Source organism: Neltuma alba, unplaced genomic scaffold (assembly GCF_004799145.2).
Source record: "Neltuma alba isolate B1F8T4 unplaced genomic scaffold, ASM479914v2 tig00002907_pilon, whole genome shotgun sequence".
Classification (NCBI taxonomy): Eukaryota; Viridiplantae; Streptophyta; class Magnoliopsida; order Fabales; family Fabaceae; genus Neltuma; species Neltuma alba.
Window position 1 is genome coordinate 360024 of NW_021633066.1, and position 25443 is coordinate 385466.

General features: G+C 30.3%; 1 protein-coding gene across 1 annotated transcript; it reads right to left on the reverse strand.

Annotated features, from left to right (window-relative positions):
- Positions 1-11134: 11134 nt before the first annotated feature.
- On the reverse strand, positions 11135-17508 carry LOC114739753 (agamous-like MADS-box protein AGL21). Its single transcript, XM_028927835.1, has 4 exons — positions 17327-17508; positions 14335-14413; positions 11772-11833; positions 11135-11240 (listed from the first exon to the last, which is right to left on the reverse strand). The coding sequence occupies exons 1-4, from the start codon at positions 17506-17508 to the stop codon at positions 11135-11137; spliced, it is 429 nt and encodes a 142-aa protein (XP_028783668.1).
- Between the last annotated feature and the right edge of the window lie 7935 nt (positions 17509-25443).

Genomic DNA, 25443 nt, shown 5'->3' on the forward strand with positions numbered 1-25443 from the left:
CAAGAATTATATTAGAAAAATGAATAAAAATAAGAGACAAAATAGATTGGGGTCTTATATTTAGAATCAAAATAAAAGCCAAATAAGTTTTTATATTAAGGACCAGAGGTAGTATATATTGATGGAATGCATCGATCATAGGGATCAAAGTGTAGCCCTATTTATCTTAACATTATCTTATTATTCCAACAATGGAAAACGACACTTTCTTTATAATTACTCTTTTGTAACTTCTTGGCCAACTTGCCTATTTTCAATTACTTAATTGAATTAATTTAATTGGAAAAAAAGCAGACTATCTTAACTGCTACATATAATTTCTTATTCCTTTCACATGCACTGGGGTTCCCGTTGAGATAGGGTTGCAGGTGATCCAAAAAACATTTAATTTATTACTACCAATTAGACTCTAAGTAAACCATGTTAAAAACTACTGAGTATATATGTTCCATCTAGTTCTATTTATAAGCTTTAAATTTGAAAAGGGACATAATCTATTTTATAAGGCTCAATTTATATTTGTCTCAACATTTAACGTGCTTTTTTTTTTGTTACGCCCTTAATTATTATTCTCTCTCTTTTGTCACACTTTTTCTTGTTACATTATTCCACACTTTCATTTTTTTTCTTATTTATTATAAGGAAGTATTTGAAAATGAAAAGGTATTTCTTACTTATTTATCGCTTTTAACTATCATTATACGCAAATCGGTTATTGAAGCACATACTACTTTTGGTTCTTAATATAAGACATAATTGACTAATTTGGGGAGATCAAGAAAGGTATCAAATTACTTTAAAGTATTTATAGTTTTTGTTTTTATCCAAACTAATTGCCTCACTTATAAATTGCTATATGATTTAATGATTCACGTAAGTATTTTAAGAGAAATCATGTAATATATGCTATAATTAAGTACTACTTCTAGTTTTTAATATGAGAGCTATTTGGCTAATTTGAGCATATTAAGAAAGTTTGTTAAGTTAGTTATTTATAATAAATAGGTGTTATGTTTTCTAAAATATCATTGTTAATCATATGCATTAGCTAAAACTATCATTTGATAGACTCTTTAACATGTGCAACTATTATCAGGATCGTCTAAAAAAATAGATAAATACGAGAGATATAGTATATTGGGGTCTTATATTAGGACCAAATTGAAAGTCGAACCAGTTCTTATATTAAGGACCAAAGGTAATAATTTAGTAACTTTTTTAATCTTCTTAAATTAGTTAATTATTCTTAAGTAGCGGAGGTAGTAATAAGGATCATACGGAGTATTACCTAATTCGAATAAAGGTAAACATTTGACATAAGTGTAAAACAAGTGTGGAAGATACAATTTAAAAAGTGTGATCAGTGACACACACACACACAAGACTTACGCTAGTTGCTAGTGACAACAGGTTTAGAAACTCAATTTTTTCTTGTTCTCCTTTTCTTCTAGATGATTTCTACCTGTCTCTAAGAACAGGTCTGAAAAATAATTTTTTTCAAACATTGATGGTGCAATCAGTTTACAAAGTGATGAGTTTTCTAAACCGCTTATAAGTTCTTAATCCAGTTTAAAAAGTTATTTTTATTTTAAAATAAAATTTTTAATACTAGGGTCTCTCTTTAAATACTGTGTTTGCTTAAGTTGCAAGGGCATCAACTATAATACCTCATTGCACACCCTGAAGTGATTTTCTGTAAAAGGGCACTTGATCCAGCTCTTTAATTAATTTACTACACAAATGGCCTGTATAATAGGCGCAATCACTTAAATTTATATTAACGAAACAATTCATATATTATACTGATCTATGGAGATAAATTAACAATTAAATAATGAGCTTGAATTTTTAATGGATTTAACAGTACGAGGATGTCAGATTGATGTGATTTGTTTTTCAGGGCATATTTGGGGCGTAGGCTGTAAAGATGTCTTTGGATTTGTTCTTAACATTTCCACGGTTCAAAAGCACATGATTCTTCTTTTTTTCTTTCGGCCATTAGCAAAATATCATCCCAGGTCAACAAAAAACAACTGCGGGATCTTTCATCAGCAACTCAATCGCTTACTAAATTTGCTTTAGACATGTTAGATTAGGCGTGTTTTAGAATGAAATTATGGTTCTTAAAATAAGTTATTTTTTCCTTTTTCTTTTTGGTATAATTCAAGATGTACCCGAGTCACTTTGGATTTGAGATTAATTCCTATACGACCATGAGTGTTTAATGTTAAAGCCTTCCTAACAAGTGTGTTTTTGGGGATTTGAACTTGTGTTGTTCTCTTTATACAAACCAACAGCTTGTTTGTTGAAAATAAGTCATTTTTCATTGTCTAGTGTAGTATTTAATGAGTTAGGGCTTGTTTGGAACTTCGTTCAAAACGGGCTTTTAAGCAAGTTCACGTAAGCCGAGATAAAACTCTCCTCACATACTTACCTCGTATTCCGTAAATCACGTTTGAAAAGCTACTTATAAGTCAATCCAAACAAGCCCTTAGTACCTCATGTGCATAATATTATAAGAGTTAGTTGGACATTATATTTGGTTCTAAATATAATCTCTTAATCCATTTTGCTTCTCGATTAGTTGGACATTATATTTGGTCCTAAATATAATCTTTCAATCTATTTTGTCTCTCGATTTTTTAATTTTTTTCCCAAACAATCCCTATTGATTGTATTATGAAAGTATTAGATGGTTTCTGCTAAAAAGTAACTCCAAAGCACATAATTAAAAATGTTAGTAGTATAAGAAAGTCAATACACATTAATATTTGTCACCATAAATAATCAACTTAACTAATTTCTTAATAATCCCAAATTAATTCTATAACTCTTATATTTAGTAGCACAACTAATATTTTGAAAATGGCTTTGGAGCATATTTCATTGGAATATGAAAGTATTTAATGACATTTTTGAAGGGAAGTATTTAATGATAGTGTTACTATTTACAAGGGACTAGAAACAAAAAGTAATGCAAGTACTGTAATTTTTAGAGAGGCTAACTTGATTGCTGATCGGTTTAACAAAGCTACCCTTAAAGTGTGCCCTTCACATTGGATTCTTTTTGTTCACCACCTTGTTGTTAAATTTGCCGAATAGTGATGTTGATAATAGTGTTTTGGCTGAAGAAGAACATGTGGAAGTCAGCTGAGTTGGTGTCTTTGTGGTGCTTTTCTTTGTTGTTCATCTTTTGATTTTTTAGACTTCGCTACGTCGTGCTTCCTCCGATCTTTATTATAAATTTCAAATAACTAATTTACGAGTAACGAATAATTAGTTAAAAGCAATAAATAGGCTAAAAATATACTTTTATTCTCAAATATGTCCTTATAATAAATAAGAAAAAAAATATGAAAGAGAATATATAGAAAAATGTGATAAGATGAGGTACGGCAAATGAGAGAAAATAAATAATTAAAAAATTGAGAAAGAATATATTAAATGTTAAAACAAACATAATTGAAACTTATAAAATGGACTATACCCCTCTCTAACTTAAAAGCTTGTAAATATGACTGGAAGGAGTATTTTATTTCAATGATAGATGGCTTTTAATTAACTGGATTTCAGTTGGTTGTTTAAAAGCCGCTTTACAATAAGACCGGCAAGAGTATGCTATTGATTTTAGTTATAATTAAGACTTTGGTAGCATCAAAATTAGCGAAGAACTAGATAGGAATAGTTGCTGTTTTGGAATATTTTGTGGGAATATACTTATTCATCACGTCCCAGGCTGACACAAATATGGCCCGAATTTCCTTGTTATTTTGAGTGACCCCTCTTAATTTAAAGGTTTAGTAAATGATTAGTGATATGAACTAAAAATTCTTCCGCTCATATTTATAAGGCGGAGAAATTGTTTTCACTGCTACCCTTCTATACATAAACCACATTATTACATTTTTCATATAGATGTATAACTGTATCCTTTATTTAGTATTTTTACGAACAAACTATTAAAGTATGGACTATATATGTATTAAATAGGAATAAAGTTAAAAAGTTATTAATTTTAAAATAGAGTTAATAAATTTTAATTTAAAATTTTTCTTGATTCCAATAAAATATGTTTGAAAGAATTGGAGAAATATTAAATGGAGTTCTGTAAATATAAGCAAATTTTAACTGTTTCACATAGTTTAAGAAAGTAAGTTTATCTTAAGCTACTTGACCCATAATGTATTTGTCTTCTTATTTGTATTAAATTTCATTTATTTCAAATTCTCCTTCAACTATATTTTTATGCTTGCACCTAGGAAATTGTAACAAAGGACCCAAGAACCCACTCATTTGATAACTACTCCTTTGACCCTATAGGCAAAGGGCAAAATTTTTTTAAATCTTATTTATAAGTCACTTTATTAAATTTTAGCATGGATGTAATATTTTATTCTTCATTTATTAGAGTGTATATAATTATCTTTTTAAAAAAGTGTATTTATTACATAGGAGTAAGGTTAGAAAGTTGTTATATCATAGTAGAGAGTTAATACAATTTAAGATTTTTGTTAATATGTGTGAAATACACAGAAAATGCTTTATAAATAGGATAAAGGAGTGAATGTTGATTTTAGACTATGAACATGACATGCTTTTTTTGTTTTTTTGCTAAAGTATAGGCATCCTCCTATTAGAAGCAATCCTATTTGAGACACTGTCAGGCACTAAATGTGGGCATCTCTCCTAACGAGGATTTGAATCTTGGTTTGCCATATTATGAAGGATTAGCCCCTTTCATTAAATCTAACCCCTGTTGGTTATGAACATGACATGTTAGTATTATTGAACTAGCAGCTTCCACACGGTGAATTGTTTTTTTTTTCCCCCAGCTCAATATTCGAATATTTTATTTTATTTTTATTTGTCCCAATAATAAGGTCCAGGCTTGATAATCTGCATCCTATTAGGAAAATGGACATCTTGTATGGGCCCATTAAGGCTTAGCCCATTAGAGTTGGGCAAAACTATTTCCCAGCTATAAGTACTATTCATCCCTCATTAATGACTAGCCCCATTTCTAATATAAGAGTTAGATAGGAGTTGAATTTGGTTATAAATATAATAGATTAATCCATTTTGTCCTTCATAATTATTATTTTTTTTCCAAATCATCCCTATTAATTGTATATGTTGAAAAAGTTTGCATTAAATGTAGTTTTCACGCAAATGATTTAAGAGGTTATTTTAGAAAAGTTAACACATATTTTTTTGAATAAAAACTAATTTAAATAAATCTATATGAAGTACTAGAAGTTTAAAAAAATGATCTGGTGTGTGCGGAGCGCAATGTTATGGCTTGAAAGGGCTAAAAGCAATCTCTTTAGTTGGGTGAGCCCAATACAGCTTGGCATCTTGTGGGCCAAGACAGGGCCGAACCCATCACAAATTGGGTTCAGTTCATAGATCTATTGGGCCATTATTCAGCCGGTTCATTCGGTCTAAGCTTCTCACCTCGACACCTACGGGATGGATGTGAAACAGCTTCCGGGGACAATAATGGGTCTTGTAGGCCTAGAATGCATCAAAATGGCCCACATATGTCCTGTGAAGCCACAAAACTTCATATTATATAATTAATTTCACGCTAATAAAGTCCAATTTTATCATATTTTAATAGAAATTTGAAGTATAAATGTGATATTTATATAAATTAGACATGATATCTAAATCTTCCTGCAGCGAAGTGGCTGCTTATCCTTATGCACCTACACATATGGTTTTGGGGTTAAACGATGTTTTAAGTCACTTCAAAAATGAGGTAATTTTTTTTTTGGTTTTGACTTTTGACTTTTCTTTATATGTGTACATTTGAAACTAACTTGTTAATTGAAACATCTTGAAAATAAATTTCTATCAAACTAACTTTTTTTAATATAAAAATCTATCCAAATGATAATTACATTATAACACTATAAAAAAAATATGTATTTTCTAGCGGTTAACTTACAATTTTTCTAACGGTTTTAATTGTTACAAACAACTTTCATAGCGATTAGAAAAACCGCTAGAAAATCAAGTGTAAGAAACAGTTTTCTAGCGATTAAAGGAATTGCTATATAGTATGGTCAAAACGCTAGAAAATTTCTAGCGGTTCCATTAATTGCTAGAAAAAACAAGAATGCAACGAATTTTCTAGCGGCTCAAAACCGCTAGAAAATTTTCACAGAATTGCTAGAAAGTTATGCATAAAATTTTATTTCGTGAGGAAATGAAGTTTTCAAATTGGCGCCAAACCTTTCTAGCGGTTATTAACCACTAGAAATTTGACAGCAGGTGGATCAAATTTAAATTTTGCAAAAAATTTTCTTCTTTTTTCATTTTTCTAGCGGTTTCTGAACCGCTACAAAATTCATTCCAAGCAAAAAATGTAAAATTGAAAAGTTTCATTATTATAAAATATTATAGTATTAATTAAAAAACCATTAAATAGATTATATTATAGAATTATGTTAGTATGTGTATTTACCAATGTGTTACATGTTATATATTTAAATTTTGTGATAGACAATAAGTAATTAAATTATAATTGTGTCAAATGAATTGAATTGAATTGAATTTAATAAGATAGTTGAATTGAAGATGGAATAGTTTGTAGTGTTGAACCTTAATTTTTATGTGGAAAAGTGGTTGAATTAGTTGAGGAGGGTATGACAAATATAAACAAGAAAAATATGAAAGAAAAAGATAAATAAATATATTAGTAAACTATAAATAAAGATAAATAAAATAAATTAAGATTTATAAAATGAATATCATCTTACCATATAAATAAGAGAAAAAAACTACCATATGAGAGATTAAGAAGAAAATGGAGAATTATAAAGAAGAAGAGGAAAGGAAGGAAAAGAAATGAGATAAATGAATGAGGAGGTGAGACGGTATTTATAGATATTAGTGAGAATTTTCTAGTGGTTGTCTGCTATTTGCAGCGGTTTTATATCTTTTCTAGCGGTTTTGTAACTGCTGCAAATTGCAATTTTTTAATTTTTAAAAAGATGAACCAAATTTAAGGGTAACGGTAAGAATTTTCTAATGATTAATAACCACTAGAAATGTTGAGGTCAGAGGGAAATTTGAATTTCAAAGCAAGAGGGTAATGGTAAGAATTTTCCAGCGGTTAATAATCGCTAGAAATTATCAGCTATGAGGAAAATTTGAATTTGAAATTTTAAAATTTCTTACGACATTTGTAGTGATTCCATGAAAACAGCTAGAAATTTCAACGGTTCATGACAACCACTAGAAAATTTGATGAAATTTCCAGCGGTTCTATGAAAATCGCTAGAAATTTGTAGCGCTGCCTCTCGCCGCCACCTGCATGCGGCCACATGTCAGGACTCCTTGAGAAAAAATAAATTATTTCTAGCGGTTTCCAGGTCAACCACTAAAAGCTTTGATGAAATTTCTACCAGTTTTTGAACCGCTGGAAAATACAACATTTTCTATCAGTTCTCACAACAAAACGGCTAGAAATTAAAAATTGAAAATATGGCCCCAACTTAGCACCAAATGACGCCAGTTGTGCCGGTCATTTTCTAGCGGTTGAGTTAAAACCGCTAGAAATATGTGGGGTCCACACCCTTTCTAGTCAAAACGCTACAGATTTCTTGCGGTTTGTGTTATAACTGCTGGAAATATTTATTTTTGTAGCGGTTTTTTTTAACTGCTAGAAAGTGATTGCTGATAATTCACTACTTTTTTGTAGTGTAATAATTGACTTTTACCTCAACAGTAATTTACAACAATTATTTGAGATATACCAACAGGGTTGGGTCTAGCAGAAGGAATTAATCTCCACAACATTGTAAACCAAGGTTCAAATTTTTATTGAGAGAGATGCTCACATTTAATGGCTGATTATACCTCAAAAATGATTGCTTTCTTACAAAGAGTATTTATTTAAGAATCATTGCTATTCTCCAAACTATTTGTCATTTACTTTCCCCACATATGATAGAATAGAAGCAAATAGTTAACTAAGCAACATGTTAGAAATTAAATTTATAATTCAATTTTCTATTTTTAATTTTTTTAAATTTAATTAAAATTTTTCATTTTATATTAATTTTAATATGGTTTTCAATTTTCATTCTCTCTATTTTTCTTTATTTTGAACATACCCCTGTCCTTGGCCATAGCCTTTTAGCGAAGATTAACAAAGAAATCATGTTTTTTAGTTTTTGTTGATTATTTAAAATCCCTTAACAACATGTTTTCAGAATGGACTATGAATACAACCTTCAGATTCGTATTTACAAAGAACAAAAAAGTCAAAATATGGTCTTAATTCTTGCATTTTATCAGAGAGAGAATTCATCATCAATTTGAGCCGCACCTAACAAAACCTCTAATTCTCTATGGGCTTTTTTCGGGTAGTTTCATCCAATAATTACACACTTAAGTTTCATTGAGATACGCTACCTCTAATACTTAATATAAAAGTTAAATATCTAACTTGCGAATATTAAGAAAATTAGCTAAATTGATTATTTGCAATAAAGTGTTAGTTTTCCTAAACTAATCATATACTTTGGAGGTAAAAGTAATAAATTTGGCAGACAAATAGATTTTGGTCTTATATTTAAGACTAAATACAATCTCCAACTAGTACTATTCTCATATGATCATACTATAAGGCAAGCCAAGGCGGATACGCGCATGTATCTTTGAGAAAGAAACAAGATTAAAGAAACTCAGTGAACTGGTTGGATCTTTAGGGAATCTCAGCTGAAACAACATGCTGCTTTGGGAGATCAGAGAATGAGTGATATATTAGGGCTTCTGATTTCTGCTTTGCAGATTAGTAATAAATTTGCCTATCAAGTTTTGCGCCTCAAATGAGTGTTATTTTAGAGGAGTTGGAGAATGATGCAAGAGCTCTCCTCTTGACTGTCTTCTTCTCTTTGTAGCATGCATTTTGTTTAGGAGTTTAATTTACAAATTCTCTTATTAAAAAGATTATCACTAATTAATTAGCGATGAAATTCGATCATTAAACTTCGTCATCATTTTACTATTTTTTTGTAGTGATACTTTGAGTACAGAGATTATGTTTTTAGGATCTAGCGTGTTAGCCAGCATAATTGCTGCCCCTTAATTTCTGTCATTTCTCAAATTTTTTTCTTTTTCCTTTTTATTATTATATTCTACATAAAATGATTAATATTTTGATATTTTATGGGTAGAGATAGCAATACGGGCTCAATGTTTACATGGTGCAGTTTTGATTTTTTTTTTTTTAATGAAGCATAACTTGTTTGTGATGTATGACTCATCATCCTGGTATGTGCTATACTTTTCTGCCATCCATGCAAGAGATTTGATTTCTGTATCATTAATGCTTGTTTTAATTTTTGAGCATAGGTTGCGTTAAAATATAGTCTATTTATGTCAAGACTTTGGAACTTTAAAAGGTCAAGATGAATATAAAAATATATTGAAGACAATTAGAAATGGGAACTCTTCGGTTTGAACTCTTCATCAAAGATTAAGCAAAGACACAAACAGATAAGGACCATGAGAGATCAGTCCTCTTTTGATGGTTGTTTCAATGAAGGTAAAATTTCTGAGATCAGATTCATGCCCTTGTTTTTTTGGCCAAACTCCATCCATTTGATCACCATATGAGACGCGTTTAGTTTGATTAATAAGCAACGTACCTTAGCTTGTTAAAGTTCTTATATTATATATAAATTTACAACAATATCCCATATATATGTCTGATCCTGGCAGAAATTATTAATTAACGACGGAACATGCCATACTATGTAAGCATTAATATGCTGTTCTGGTTCTAACTTGTTGAGGAGAAGTATATACCCCCCTCACATAAAACTTTTATCTTTCTACAGGAAAGTTGTTGGCAGCCTGCTGTTTGACAGTTTTAGGTTGTCAGAGTTATTGCTAGAGCAGATGGAGCCTGTCACAGAATTTTGGGTCTTTAGTTATAGCTTTTAAGACTAAACAACACAAGTACAGAATATTAATGCATATACAAAACACACATTCAAACTATATATACAAGTCACTTTCAATGTGTTTTATTAAAAATGGTAAGTTCATTAAATTTTTAACCATGACTTTATTTGATAAATATACTTTTCTCAGAAAAATAACAATTTACACTATAAATGAGTAATAAAATAATAAGTCACATTGTGAATTTAACAATGCAACTTATAAAGAGAACAAAAAGACATTCTATCTCGTCTTGTGAACAAAAAGAGCTATATATGTTCAGTTTGAAGCGATATACTCCCTCTAGTCCTTATTATAAGAGACCGTTAACCAATTTACATGTACTAGAAAAAAATCAAATACATTAAATTTGTCATAAAATTCAAATGATTTCCAATATGATCTTCATTAACTATAATAAATTCTAACATCATATTGATTTCTACTCTCTTACTATCCTTATTAACTATGGGCATGTGTGGAAAAAAAAAAAACCTTTAATGCTCATTGAAACTATCATATGATCTTATAAAAAGAACAAAAAATTTCTTCTGACATGGGTCTTATAATAAAGATAAGAGGGAGTACCTCAATTCCATAGCTTTTGCTTGTGGCTGGTTCACCTGTGGATGGTTTGGAGCTTGCAAACCATATTTGTTGATTGTATTGTATGGAGGATCGGAACTCCCATTTTCTTCATTCATATTGATCCTTGCTTCATGAATCTGATTAAGATAAAATCCTCTATTTAGGCTTTTAGTGATAACCTTAAAGTCTTTTGTCATTTGATGATTACCCTCTCCCCTCTTTTGTGCTTGTTGAGGACAAGATCAGTTATATGAACGAAATGTTTCTTTTTCCAACTTACCTTCTGTAATTCTACATTTTCTTTAGTAATAAGGTGTATCCTTTTATAGAGCTGTACATTTTCTTGTCGGATTTGATGTTCCTGCAATAGTATTTCATTGGTTTGGCTACAGTTTGTAGGGAAGACCTCTCCAATATGGAAGGAGCAAAAACAAAATTATCATTATGTACCTTTTGTTGCAGCTCTTCAATCTCATCAGTTAACATTTGATTCTGCAGATTAAATAAATCAGTTATCAATTTATGATAATATATCATTAATCCTGTCATGTAAGATTAACTAATGAAGATGGTCTTAATTAATCCATCATACCTTTTTCATTCGGACACCCTTTAAACTCATCTCCAGTTGATTTTCCAAATTTTGCAGTTCGTTAATGCCCAAACCAGAAAGTTGTGCACCCATGAATTGCCTACGTACGTGTTTACCAAAAGGAAATCATATATACTTTCGAAACAATAAAATTTTTGAGTTAAACCAATGAAGATGAAATTGTTGACCTTTTCCTTTTGAATTCATGCTTTGAATTCTTAGACATCATGATATACATGATGTAATAGTAAACAAATATATATATGTATGAAATTGAACAGAAGATTTCTTTTGTTACTTATCCAGTGGCTGTGGTGTTTAGTACTACTGTATTTAGAGGGAATACATGCAATTTGTCAGTTGAAATGATCATTTATTGATAAGTTGTGGTTTACTAAATATCTGCAGTTTATTGTAATAAGAAAAAGTAGAAATAATTGCTTTTTGTTTTTTTGTTTTGTTTTGAGAAAGATATAAGTTGGATGAGTTCAAAGGTAGTAGTGTTGTAGTGCCCTTTTTTCCCCCCCTGTCGTCATGTTTTTTGCCTCCTAAAACTTAACAATGCTCATTATTTGCGATGCTTTTATTATACAGTTATGTTACTATTGAGTGGTTAATTAGAAACAGTTACCTGTGGCATTCCTGCAAATGTTGCAGTTGTTGCCTCAATACAATCACTTCTCTCTGCCAAAACTACCAAGTGCAAACACACACACACACATATCAAATAAACATAAGATATAAATATTGTATCAAATAAAGAGCAATGCAAATGTAAGGAAGAATGCATCAAGAGTGTGTAACTTTGACTACTCTGTCGTACTGTTCATTTGGTATAGTTGAGTTGTGGGATTATTTCATGTAAATAGTACAAGTATATATATCGTAGGATTATCATTTTGGAAATCAAAGCAACATGAATCTCGAGGCATATATGGCCAGAATGGAGTGTATGGTCAAGAATGTTGATGAACTTGAACAGGTCTCGGGGATAACATGAGAAGATCAGTTTTCAAGTATCCAAACCTATCCACAAAGTATTGAAGAGAGAATAGTGAAGATGCATGGACGAAGCCCTATATCAACAAGAATGGAAGTTTAGTGGCAGAAGGAGTAAGCAAGAATGATCCCTAGAGATTTCAGGATATAGTCGAGGTTGGCATATGCTAGTTGGGTTCAATGGTGTGCCTCTCAAGCAGAAATTATAAACAGCCGTGGGTTTGAAAGTTAGTGCCCTTAACTTGTTCTATTGCACTTAAACTAGGTCTGTAATCTCTATTTGGAGTTCTTTCAAGACCAAGCTTTACTTAACAGATTTCATTTTTATCAGTAAAGTGACAACACTAAGCGAATGGATGATTTAAAATGAGATGGATCAGTTACAAAGAAAATTCCTCTAACTAAGTGGTATACTTGATGATGTCTTGAAGGTCACATTTAAGAACAGGTTGTCTAGAGAGGTAAAGATTGATGTGCATTTAATTAACCCAACAACTGATCATGAAATGACGCATGGATTTTGTACGTGTTTCATGTGGAGGGGCAAAATCTGATGTTATAGAAAGTGAAAGAGAAGAAGAGGGCCAAATTAAAAGTGTCTCTTGATGAGTTTATGAATAGAATTTCTCTTGGAATGAAAATCAATGCATGCCTTCTCATGTAACAGTATGGTTATGTGAAGGAAAGCACCCATGAAGTGTATTTGAGAACTGTATGACTAAGGAATTAATTCATTGCCAGGCAAGAGTCAAATCTTCACCATATTGAAGTCCATTTAAAGGAAATCACTACATCCATTGAGGCTGAAGCAAGAGAATTCTCTTTGAATAGGAGACCCTGTAACGAGTAGAAGTTGTTTTAGATAATTACACCTCAAATGCTAGCTGTTGGAGCAGGAGTGCCCAAGGCCCTATAATACCCCTCTTTCAAGGTAACATTCCTAATGTGAAACCCATAACAGACCTCTCTGGTGTGTTTGTGAGGATCATTTTGAGAAAAATATTAGGATGTGAAATTTATAATGTGTTCTAAATAATATCTCTCTTGATTGTAAGGTTTTTCCACCCAAGTGCAGTATAGATGTAAATGATTGAATAAGGGTAATTTGAGAAAGTCAACATATATTTGTTATAAATAACTAACTTAACCAATTCTGTTCATCTTCCCAAATTAATTGTATAGCTTTTATATTTAAGACCAGAAGTAGCAATTAATTATAGTGAGGGTTGCCTAAGTGATTATGAATTCTTCAATGAAGATTCCAACTCTTGATGAGAGCAACGTTGATTTTATTGGGCATTCCTATGCCTAGTTGTATAGATTTGAATATTGAGCTTTCTTTGGGTTTATTGAATGCACGTACTTCAAGAATACTGATGGACTAAAAGGCTAATATATATGGGTTTTTAGCAACGACCTAGTGTTCTGTTTAATAAGGTAATCCCCAACTTATTGCAGAACGTACAGTACTTTGACCCTATCATTCAGAGACCCAAGTTTACAGCTATTTATATGCATAGTTTTAGCTAAATTAAATATGTATCCCCAAAAGGTTTAAACTATTGGAAAGACAATTAACCATATATAGTTTTAAACTATTGGAAAGATAATTAACCATATATAGTTTTAATTTAACCATAGTTAAGCCCAGAATAATAACATAACCGAATCTCCTATTTCTTACAATGTGTTCCTTCTGTTTTGCTAGTATAATTCTACTTGGATAACTAGGGTATGTTAGAACATGTTTTGGGATAGCATTAGAAAGCCTCATTAGAATCATAAAAAGCTAGTCGGATGACAAATGATGTTTGACATGTCTCTGGAGCACAATGGACATTTTAGCCCAAAATTACTTTAAAATTGAAGCAAACTTTCTCTGCCTTTTGGCTTTTCTTCAACTTTGAACCTTCTTAAATTGGTTTTTCAATATATCATTCAAACAAATTTCTGCTAAACTGACATTTTTTTCCACAAAAACCTATTCAAACACAAATCACATTATACACATTATACTAATTGACTTTAACTCTAAATTCAATTTGCTACAGTCATATAGGATAAAAGTCATATTTCGGGCAATGTCAATCCAAACAAGCCCGATATTGGGACCATGCATGCTTTGCTAATGCCAATTTATATGAACCAAAGCATTAATGTAAATTACTTGGAGAATGGTATTTGGTGTGCAGTACCTTGACTTCCGAATCAGGATTCATTTGCTGATGTTGTTCCACTTTTACTTTGTTGTAGCGCTCAATAATAGAGCTCATGCTGCCATAAACGAAGAGTCAATTAGTAAAATGAAAAAAACCACAAAAGGATCCTTCTTTTTCTTTAATCTAATGTAAACCAAATAACCTTAGTTATTATGCAGTTCCACCTTTTAATGTTGAAAATAACTATGTGATTGTTTAAATCATAAAACAATGTCATGATTAAAAGAACAATCAAATATCAGAACCTAATGTGTGATTATAAATCTAGCTGGGGACAAGACGTTCGCATGAATCTTATTTTCAAATTTGCATTGAGATTAATATAAATATAATCATTACAGCACGTATGTTTTCGCTTTCCATCCTCTTATACTTCAATGGTATCCAGTAGTTACTTATATTTCAGAAAAGCTAATACTCGTATGATCTTTTGTAGGGGCAGAAAAATGACTTGAGCTTAAAATGGTTTATACTATACTAATTGAGAATTTTGAAACATTACATTTTGACTATATTTTAACGATGCGATATTTATAACTGTTCATTGTGTCATTAAATATTCTTTAAAAAATATTTCTATATATTATAATATTATCGAAAGTTTGGTAGCAAAATTAAGCTTTTATTTCTAATCATGTAAGTACCAGGAGCTTACACAAACACAGATATATGATGTTGTATTTTAACTTACATGAGTTAACATATAATTATCCTTGTAAAAAATTAAAAAGCACCATAACATGCTAATTAACATCTAAAAAAAAAAAATTCAGTCTTAATCAATTCCCCCGAACTTGGACCAACCTGTTACATCATCAACTATATATTTTCAATTCTTGTCCAGCTCTAAAGAGCAACGGGTCGTGATTCAAAATAGAGTACTAATCACTTTACCATCCAAACCATATATTTTTATTAGAATTGAATGAACTACGACTGATAAAGGATTAAAACATGTTCGAGTACTTGTCTGTGAATTGGTTAGATTAAAGTAGCATCCAGCAGCTTGATATTATTTCCTAATTGTATTTAGTACACTAATCCTATTTATACCGTATGCAACACCTTGATGTTATTTTTATGGTGCTTATTTCAGCACTCTAATATCTATTTATAGTGCATCTACAATCCCAAATCATAAATAAGATCAGGGTGTTGGATGTAATTGAAAATTCACATCAAGGGATGTTAGATGTATCAGGAAAATAACATCTAAGTGCTGAATGCATCATAAATAAAATTAGAATGCTAGATTGGATGTTACTTAACCATTTTAAATTTGCAAAACTTAGTTTTGTTTTCTCAAAATTTTATTTAGCATTCGTTAACCCAAAAGATTTGAAAACGACTATATATAATAAATATTAGTTATGCTATGTAAGGGGAAAAACTACTTCTTTAATTCTTAATGTAAGAGTTACTCAATTAATTTAGGTAGATTAAAGAAGCTAAATAAATTATTTAATTCTAGCAAAGATGACATAATCTTCTTCAAATACCCCTGCAGAACATTAGACTACATATCCTTTTATAGATTAAATAAATTAATTTTAAAAAAAAGACAAATTTGATAGATAAATGAACTAAGGTTTTATATTTAAGACCAAAATTAACTCATTAACTAACTTCTACATTTAAGAACAAAGGAATATATAGTTTGAAGATTCAAAATAGACGGTCAAGCCATAGCACAACTAAATATACATCTCAGTTGTATACAAACCCAGTTCTTGTTGACATGCTGTAACATAAAGATTATAAATTGCCTGGTTCTATTACATTCCAATATCACCAGATATTTATCATAAATTAATAAACCAACCAAAATAAGTGAATCGTCGTATGCGCGCGCAAAATCGCTTATGCATGTATATATATAATCAATGAATTATTCAGCAGTTCACCCAGAAGACATATTTTTTGAAATCTGAAAGTATCTTATGCATGCATAACTTTTCAAAGTATCATAGTATCAACGCTTAGAGACTATCTACTTAGGTACGGAAAAGGCATCCACAGTGTACAATCTAATATTCATCATAAGTAGTTCAACTAGAGTCTGAATCTCTTAGTATTTTATTTTTCATTGTAGTGTTTGAAAGAAGAAGAGAGAAAAAGAGGTGATGACTGGACCATAAACATGCTTCAATTTTTGTGTTAAAATTTCTTGTTTTCGAACTTTAAATAGCTTTACAACAGTGACTCCAGATCGAATTCTAAGAGTAGCACAATTTTTTTATTGATCGCTGTCATAGAAAGATTCGACAGAGATTTACATCAGTTGTTGAGAGCCCAACACAACCCTTTTCTTTTTCCCAGATTTGGTGCCGGCTATAAAACATAGACAGAGTTAGATAGAATTCTTAGAATACTTTCAAATATTCCTTTTCATCGAATTCACTGCCTAGCATCTTCTATATCTGAATTTTAGAAAGTGCGTAACTGTCAACCATTGAGTTAATCAGGCAATCTAGTCAACATATTATCGGCTAAAATTAAGAATGACCCACAAAAGGGCACAAAAAACAAAGATAAGAGAAAAGAACATGAACAAGAAGAACAAAGATCTCGGCTAGCAGAAGGACGAAGAGTTTCTTATATATCACATACTCATCGGAGCTTGCATGCATGGAAATTTTGATATCCATCGAGCATTTAGAAGGAGAAAACTAATAGCCAAACGTAGTGCTAAACATCAATTACAAGCTCACAGATCGATACTCTTGGTGAATAATACATGTTCAAGTGGGTGTTTCATATATATAAATATATATGTATATAGATTTTAATTTCTCCTAGCACTAACAATAACCAGTGTCTGACAGAATATCAGATTCAAGAACGTTGCACACAGTAAAAAGAAAAAAGAAGGAGTCGAAGCCAGATCAAAAGATGCGCTAGTTTCTGGTAAAACAAAGAATCGTAAACGAATTGGGAACAAGGAACACACACACACACACACACACACCTGGAGCTTCCATATTCATAGAGCTTGCCAGTGCTGGAGAACACAATCACGCCCACTTGCGCGTCGCAGAGGATCGACAGCTCTCTTGCTTTCTTGAGCAATCCATTTCTTCTCTTTGAGAAAGTCACTTGCCTGCTTGCTGAATCTTCAATTCTCTTAATCACAATCTTTCCTCTCCCCATTTTAATTTCTCTTTATAAGGCCTTTGCCTTTCAGATCAACCACAAACAATCAGTAAATCTGTTATTTCATCGAAAAAATTCACAATCAAAAACATCATTGCAGAAGAGGAATCAAAATAACTTGTACTGAAACGATATAGATAGAACACAGAGAAATAAAAACAAGGGAGAATCTTAATCAGTAGTGCATATATGCCTCAGAAGCAGGAATTTACGGGAAAAAATGTTAAGAGTTGGCCGAAGAAGAAGTTGAAGAAGAGGATTTTTTTTTTCCTTTTCTTTCCTCTCTCTTTTGGAAGGTCCGAGTGACAGAGGCTTTCTATGAATGATGTTGAAGTTCGAATACTTTATTTGGAAAGCCTGAAGTAGTATTATTTTGTTTGTCTCGATTTTCATAATTCTGGGCTTTAAATATTTTTTAATGGGGAAAAAGGGAATACCGGCCTGGGCTGTAAGAAAACCGGTTTGTGGTTTTAAAATAAATAATCGTTCAGTCCTTAATACAGAATTTAATTGGGAAGTTGACATTGGTCATATATGTAAAATCTATTTTACATATTTATCAATTTTTGTTGAGCTAACCCTATTAATATTCTCCCAACAATAATCAAGTAAGAGGAGAAGAGAAGGAATTAAGAAAATTGCTAAGGGACTTAAAAAAAATATCATATTAATTAATGGGTTAAGGTACATCTAACATTCTAAAACATTTTCTCAAATATATTCAATATCCCAAAATATTTTTTGATACATCTAATACTTTAAAGTATGTTTTAGGTGCGTCCAGCATCCTAAAATATTTTTTTCTTACCTTAGTGTTGGATACACCAAAAAACTTTTTTAAATATTTTTGGGTGTTAGACGTACCTAAAAAAATTTGAAATATTGAATACATCAAAAAATACTTCACGGTATTAGACGTATTTAAAAAATGTTTTAGGATATTAAATGTACTACAAAATATTTCAAAGATGTGAAATATACCTGAAAAAATATTTGGAGCTGGAAAACATTTTATTATTCAAATTAATTAGGTATGGGGCCTAAACGCTCGAGTATTGCCAAGGGAAGCATCGGAGAAGGACCTGAAGCCGTTGGGACCAACCACGAGTGACCGATGGCGATTGGAGAGAGCAACCATGTGGCGCGTGAAATGTGTGAGAGTGGGGAACTTCGTATGTGGGATCCAGGAATCGAGGGAGCTTGGAGAGCGATGAATATTGGGATTAGTAGACAAATGGGGAGGTGACACGTGGACTGGTGAAAATAGAGGACGAGCGTTGGTTAAGGATTTGGCTATAAAGTGACCAGGTTTATTAGTCTCATTGTCTCATGGTATTAGTTCATTTTAACTTACTTTGTATTATACGAAGTAAATTTCTTAAATAAATTTTATCTCCTGAAATGTATAAGGGGTTTTATTCAAGTGATTATGAACTCTGCTAAATAAGCACAAAATAAGAGTGTGGCACAGAAAGCCAAAGACTTAATGCTCCTTTTATGTTAATCCCTTCTTCTCTATGCTTCTTTTAATCCCTAAGTCTCTTCTCTCTAGTAGCAATATTTTGAAAAATTAAGGGAAATGGAAAAATATTGATCAAGATTAATCCAGCACAAAAGAAAATGGTAAAATTGATTAAGGGAGTTAATTTGAGTAAGTCACTTTTTGCACAGATCTGCACGCCCTGCGCATTAAATCTATCATTGCTCATCCCCTAAACGGCAGCATTTAGGGGATGAGTTGGTACTCATATGTTTTTTTTGTTTGGGTTTATTTGTGTAAAGTTGTATCCAACACTTTGAAATTTTTTTTAAGCAGCATTCAATATGCTAACTACAAAATACTTGTTAACTAGAAAACACTTTGAATGAACTGAAAATTAATTAATTTATGGCACTAGATGTTGAAAAAATACTCTAGAATGTGTAGTGCTAGATATTCTTTCTGGTCCTATTTAAAAGTTTTAAATTTGAAGAGAGGTGTGGTCCATTTTATGAGCTTTAATTTGAGTTTATCTAAACATTTAATGTATTTTTTTTTAATTTTATCCTCAATTATTTATTCTCTCTCATTTGTCATACTCTCTTATCACATCTTTCCATATATTTTTTTTAATCTTTTTCTCATTTATCATAAGGGCATATTTAGAAACAAAACTATATTTCTAACTTATTTATTGCTTTTAACTAATTATGGTTATCCTTAAATTAGTTATTTAAATCTTATAATAAAGACTAAAGGGAGTAAAATTTAACCAAAATAAACAGAAAATAAAATTAATGAAAAAAAATGAAAAAGAAAATAGGGATCCCATCCCAAAACACTGCCGCTTGGGGGATGAGCATTCCTGCTTACCGACTGGACAAGCCGGGAATGCGGATTCCTTTCGCAGGCAGGCCATGAATTGGAAGTGTATGTGCCATTTGGATAAAACTATAGAGTACTGGTTTTTCGGATTGAATAAGGTTTCCGAAAATGGAAGCTTTTTCCAGCCAAGGTTGGTGGCCTGCTTATGGAGATTTACACTAAATTACTGAGCCCCTTTCCCAATGACGAGCCTGCCATTTTATTTTCAAAATCATAAAGCTGGAGTTGGAACTTGCAATCATCGGCCTTTCCCCAGTATAAATGTTGAATCTTCTGCATTAAATTTGGCATGCATCTTAATTACTCCCTCTTGTTTTACATATTGCCCATCCTATTCCTCCTATTAAGGTAATTTCTAGAATATTTTTGGTCGGTTTAGTTATCAAAAAAGAATATTTTTGGTTTAATATTTAAAGTAGTGTTCCTCTAGTCCAATAGTACATCTTTAAATTTTTAGCATAAACGTGTTATTTTACCATTCATTTGTTATTATGTAAACTGTTATTTTCTTGAAAAGTGATATGCACCTCAGGTCTTTAATATAAGACCTAATTGTTGAGTTAGTTTTGGTTCTAAATATAAGACCCATTTTTTTATATTTATCAATTTTTTTTAAATTACCCCTATGGATGCTCTCTCAACCATAATCAAGTAAAAGAGGAAGAGGAGGTATTAAGAAAAATGATTATGGTATTTTAAGAAAAACGTGTCACATTTTTTTATAATTAACTAACTTACCTAACTTCCTTAATCTAATCAAATTAGTTAAATGGATCTTATATTAAAGATCAAAAGAGTATTAAATAATGATAAATTAAAAAGTTATTAAATTTTAAGAAAAAATTAATGAAACTTTTTTATTTTCATAAAATATGCATGAAATGATTTATAAATAGAATCGGAGGAGTATTCCTCAAGTACTGTGGTAGCCAATGGCCACATTTTGAGTAGGTATGACTTTGATAATAGATGAGCTCTATGTTATAACTAATCATGTCCATAGTGGGTTAAGCCTATTAATATGCTTTATTATGAATGTGTTTAATAGTTTCAAGCATGTATATTAATTTGACGGAGTTCCTACTCTAACGTACATGTTTATATGCTTGATTAGGATTTCAATAATATATTATGTGGTTTATGTGCATGTAGATTAAGTGAGTGTTTCTAGGAAGTCTTATAAATTAATTGGGACAAAAAAAAATAGTTGGACAAAAATAATATATTTAATACCACTGGGGTTTTTTTGGGGGTATAAGGGCAACTAACTTTTTTCCCCAATGCTACCTTAAAATTAAAGCAATTTTCAGATTTGAACCTTCTGAAAGTAACTTTTTAATATATCATTCAAACAAATTACTGTTTAAAATAATTTTTTTAATAAAAAATTCTTCTCAAATATAAAGTGCATTATATTAATGGATTTTAATTTTATCCTAACTTCAATATACAAAAGTCAGTTGGGATGATAAAAGTATCTTTTTATCAATGTTAATTCAAATAAGCCCTTAGTATATGTGTTTAGGATGAGGATTATGATATAAATATACTAAAGAAAACAAATGCAAAATGGGAAATTAAATACCCAAATTTTCTCTTTCGAATTGGAGTCATAATTTTCAATTATATTTCAGAATTTCTATTTTTTTTTCACGTAATGATAAAATTATAAATATTTCTTATAATTTTTCAATTTTTTCCAACTGGATTGACCTCTTACATGACACACTTGCACACCATTTGGCAAAAGATGCGGATCTTTCGGTAGCTCATAAGAACAGATATAGACCCTCCCAAATTGATTTGTTTTCGAGTTTTAACATGAAGTGGTCCGAAAACAATAATATTACATCCGGTTCTAATTATAAAACTTTATTTGTAGTCTACAAATAAGGTCTTATAATTAGGATTAGAGCTAGTATTTCATTTGTTGCACATTCAATTTTAAGTGATGTTTTTTAAAGTCAATCATTATTACTTTTAAATTAAATTTAATATCAACATTTGAAAATGTTTTGTTAATAATTAAAATTTCAATGTCAACATTTTTTTTAAAGAGGTTAGATTTAAAAAACTAAAAAACCACTTTATGAAATTAAAGACCTAAATGAAATATTATGCAAAGGTAAAACTAAATATGTATTTTTGTCCAAAATCTATGATCCAAAATTTGGATTTCGATTTTGAAAATGGCTATGTTCTTTTTTTATTTATAAAACAACACTTTTTGCCACACGAGGATAGCTAGTTCGAGTGATAAGGGTAGGGTGGGGAGTAGGTCAAGATTAGGGGTTTAAAAATGGCCAAATGTATCAAAAAGAAGGAAAAAAATAAAGTGATATTTTCTTTAAATAATTTTGTTGTTTTTATTTTATTTTTATTAACTTCAACATTTTTGTAAAATATTATTAAAATACTACTATACATAGTTACTCAAAATTATTTAGGTTTGTAGAGTGAAATTATTAATTTTATTTTTATATTATTTACCATGATTTCAATACCTTTATACATACTAACATAAGAGTCTTATATTTAGGACTGGAGGAGTAATAAAATTAAATATTTCAAAATTGTAATAAAATATTATTAATAGCATTAAAAATTAGATTAATTAAATTGTAGGGTCTGAAAATAGAGGGGGTCTATAAAACCTTTAAATAATGGTCATTCTATTTTACCCTGTTAAAAAGAACAAATATAATATATTTAGAAAGGGTGATTATTATTATTAGATCACAAACTTTAAATAGTAACTAGTGTATAGGTACTTTGTTACCCTATATATATATATATATATATATATATAATATTTCAGTAGCAACTTTTTATTCCTACTTAAGATGTAAGAGTTGCCACTAAAAACTTTGAGCTATCATGACTAGCAATCGCTGAAAGCTTTTAACAGCGACTCAAGAAAGTCAAAACTGTATGTCTAGTCTAACTTGAGTGAGACTTTTAATGGTGACAATAAAAGTTAATACTGAAAGTTTGTTTATTAACAACTTTAAAAGTCTATACTTAATAGACTCTTAGTGGCAACTTGCAAAGTCAGTGCCAAAAATCTCACTTTCAGTGGTGATTATCTAGAGTTATCGTTAAAACTCTAATTGAACATTAGAGTTTGTCAAACTTTAAACGATGACATTGAAAGTCACCAAATTTCAGTGGTGACTTCCTATGGTTGTCATTGAAAGTCTTCTTTTAGTATGAGTAATTTTTTACGGCTGTCATTAAAAAGTCTCTTTTAGTAATGACTTAATGATGTTGTTGAAATTGAAGTCCACTTTTGATAATAACTTTTCAGAATCACTACTACTGAAATTAAAGTCATCAATATTGAAACTTCACTAGATGATTACTCCAAAAAAAAACTTCACCAGATGAGAATGCAATTTGATTATCAGCCTACTTTTTTTGATACATAATTATCAGCCTACTTTAAATATATGAAAATATATTTTTCTCCAGATATGCGATTATATAGGATGCCATGCATGCGATCCCATGCTGAGATTTCTTTATAAATTTCTAGTCATCAATCCAATTTCGTACGACGAGGAAGTTTAAAAACGCATTCTTAGTCTCTAAGACTAACTTCGTACAAGGCAAAACAAAAAAACGATATTTTGGGTTTCCATCGATGTTCGACAATACATGTGAGCATATGATTATAGTCTTTTATTAGATTGAGGTATGCAACATAAGCCTGCCTTTTAATTTCTTGCAGTCATACATGAGTCAATCTTTAGTTAATTTGAAAGATACTTAAATAATACACACACACAAACACATTTATAAACGAAATCCTTAATCACTTTTACATGCAAAAAAGATGTTTTAGATGAAACAGATCTTGGGAGTTGACTATAAAGATTTCATAAACATGACGCCAAATTTATGATAGACCTCACACACCTACAAAAAAATTTACACAATTGAAGTATGCGTTTAGCCCTCTAAATTTATAATGTTGGCTAATCTTTATTTGAAATGTGTATATTGAAAAATATTTAAAATTAAAAAAATCTCTTGAAAAGACACTTAAATACCCCAAATCTTTATTTTGGTATTTGAATTTATTAAAGCCCTAATTACGTCACACGATCCAAAGAGACAATTTAAAATTTTATGAAATAATTTTTTCAGTTATGTGACCTGATTATGGGTTTAATAAATTTAATGACCAAAATAAGAATTTGGATTATTTAAATATCTTTTTAAAGTATTTTTTCAAAAAAAAATTACTGAAAATATCGCTTGATATAGACATTGAATATCAACAACTCATCTTTCAAAATATAAAAATATTTTACTCTTCCTGTTTTTAATATAAGATCTAATTAATTAATTTGGACAGATTAAAAATGTTAGTTAAATCATTTAATATGATATGTTGTTTTTTCTAAAGCATCCTAAACATTTTTCTTAATTTTCCCCTTTCTTTTTCTACTTGATTATTGTTGGCAGAATATCAATATGGTTAATTTAAAAAAATAATAAACATGTGAAATAAGTCTTACATGTAAGATTAATACTAACTTTTCAATTAAGTCCTACATTAAGGACTATAGGAGTATTAAAGAATTAAATTTTGAGCATTCTTTATCGGCATTTAATTGGAAAATTATCTTTTTTTTTTTTATGGAGTCAATATTTTCTATTGATGGGATTAATAATATTAGCATTAGAGGCTGGAAGTCCACTTCATAGACTCGAGATTTTAAACTGAAACATGTTGAAGTTTTAGAGGATCAAATTCAAACGTATGCTTTAACCATATATTTACTAATTACCCACTAGCAAAACCTTTGCACTAAGAATGAAATTTTAACCCATGCTTTTATGTAACATGATGAGCTGCATATTTACCTATTAAACCAATTTTTTTTCCTAATCACAAATTAGTTATCTTTTCCACATTGCATTGCTTTGAAAGATTTCATCATCGTCCTCGTCGTCATCATCATTGGTAAGATTCGGAAATGCATTCTTATTTCTAAGCAATTATATAAAGCCCAGAGACAATTTCACTGTTCTTCTCCCATAAATGAACTAATTCATAAAATAATGCACTGTTTGGCACGGCTGTCGGCTTTGCAATAGAAGTATCAATTTTGAGTATAAGTTTTAAAAATAGACCTCATTCCAACAAAAGAAAAAACTAATTTATTAGGTGGGTGAAAATACCAATTGACCTTTATGAACCACTTTTCATTTGGGGTTTCTTAACATGAAACTCGTAATTTAAGGAACTTTAAAAAAGAAAAACTTATTTGCAGCTGCATGAAGCAAAAGCTAGATTAAATGATAAGGATGGGAGTAAGGTGTGAATAGAGTTAAAGGTTCAAACCCTTCAAATATATAGATTACCTACCAATAAAAACTATTATGATTGCCGTACATCCTGTGATTAATATAAAATCTAGTTTGTAACTCAATTTGAATTACAAAATATATCTTATATTAAGGATTGGAGCTTGTTATAAATATTCTATATATTCCTTCCAAACAAATTAAATTCATTTCTTAAAAGATAATATAGTTTATTTTATTGTATTTTATGT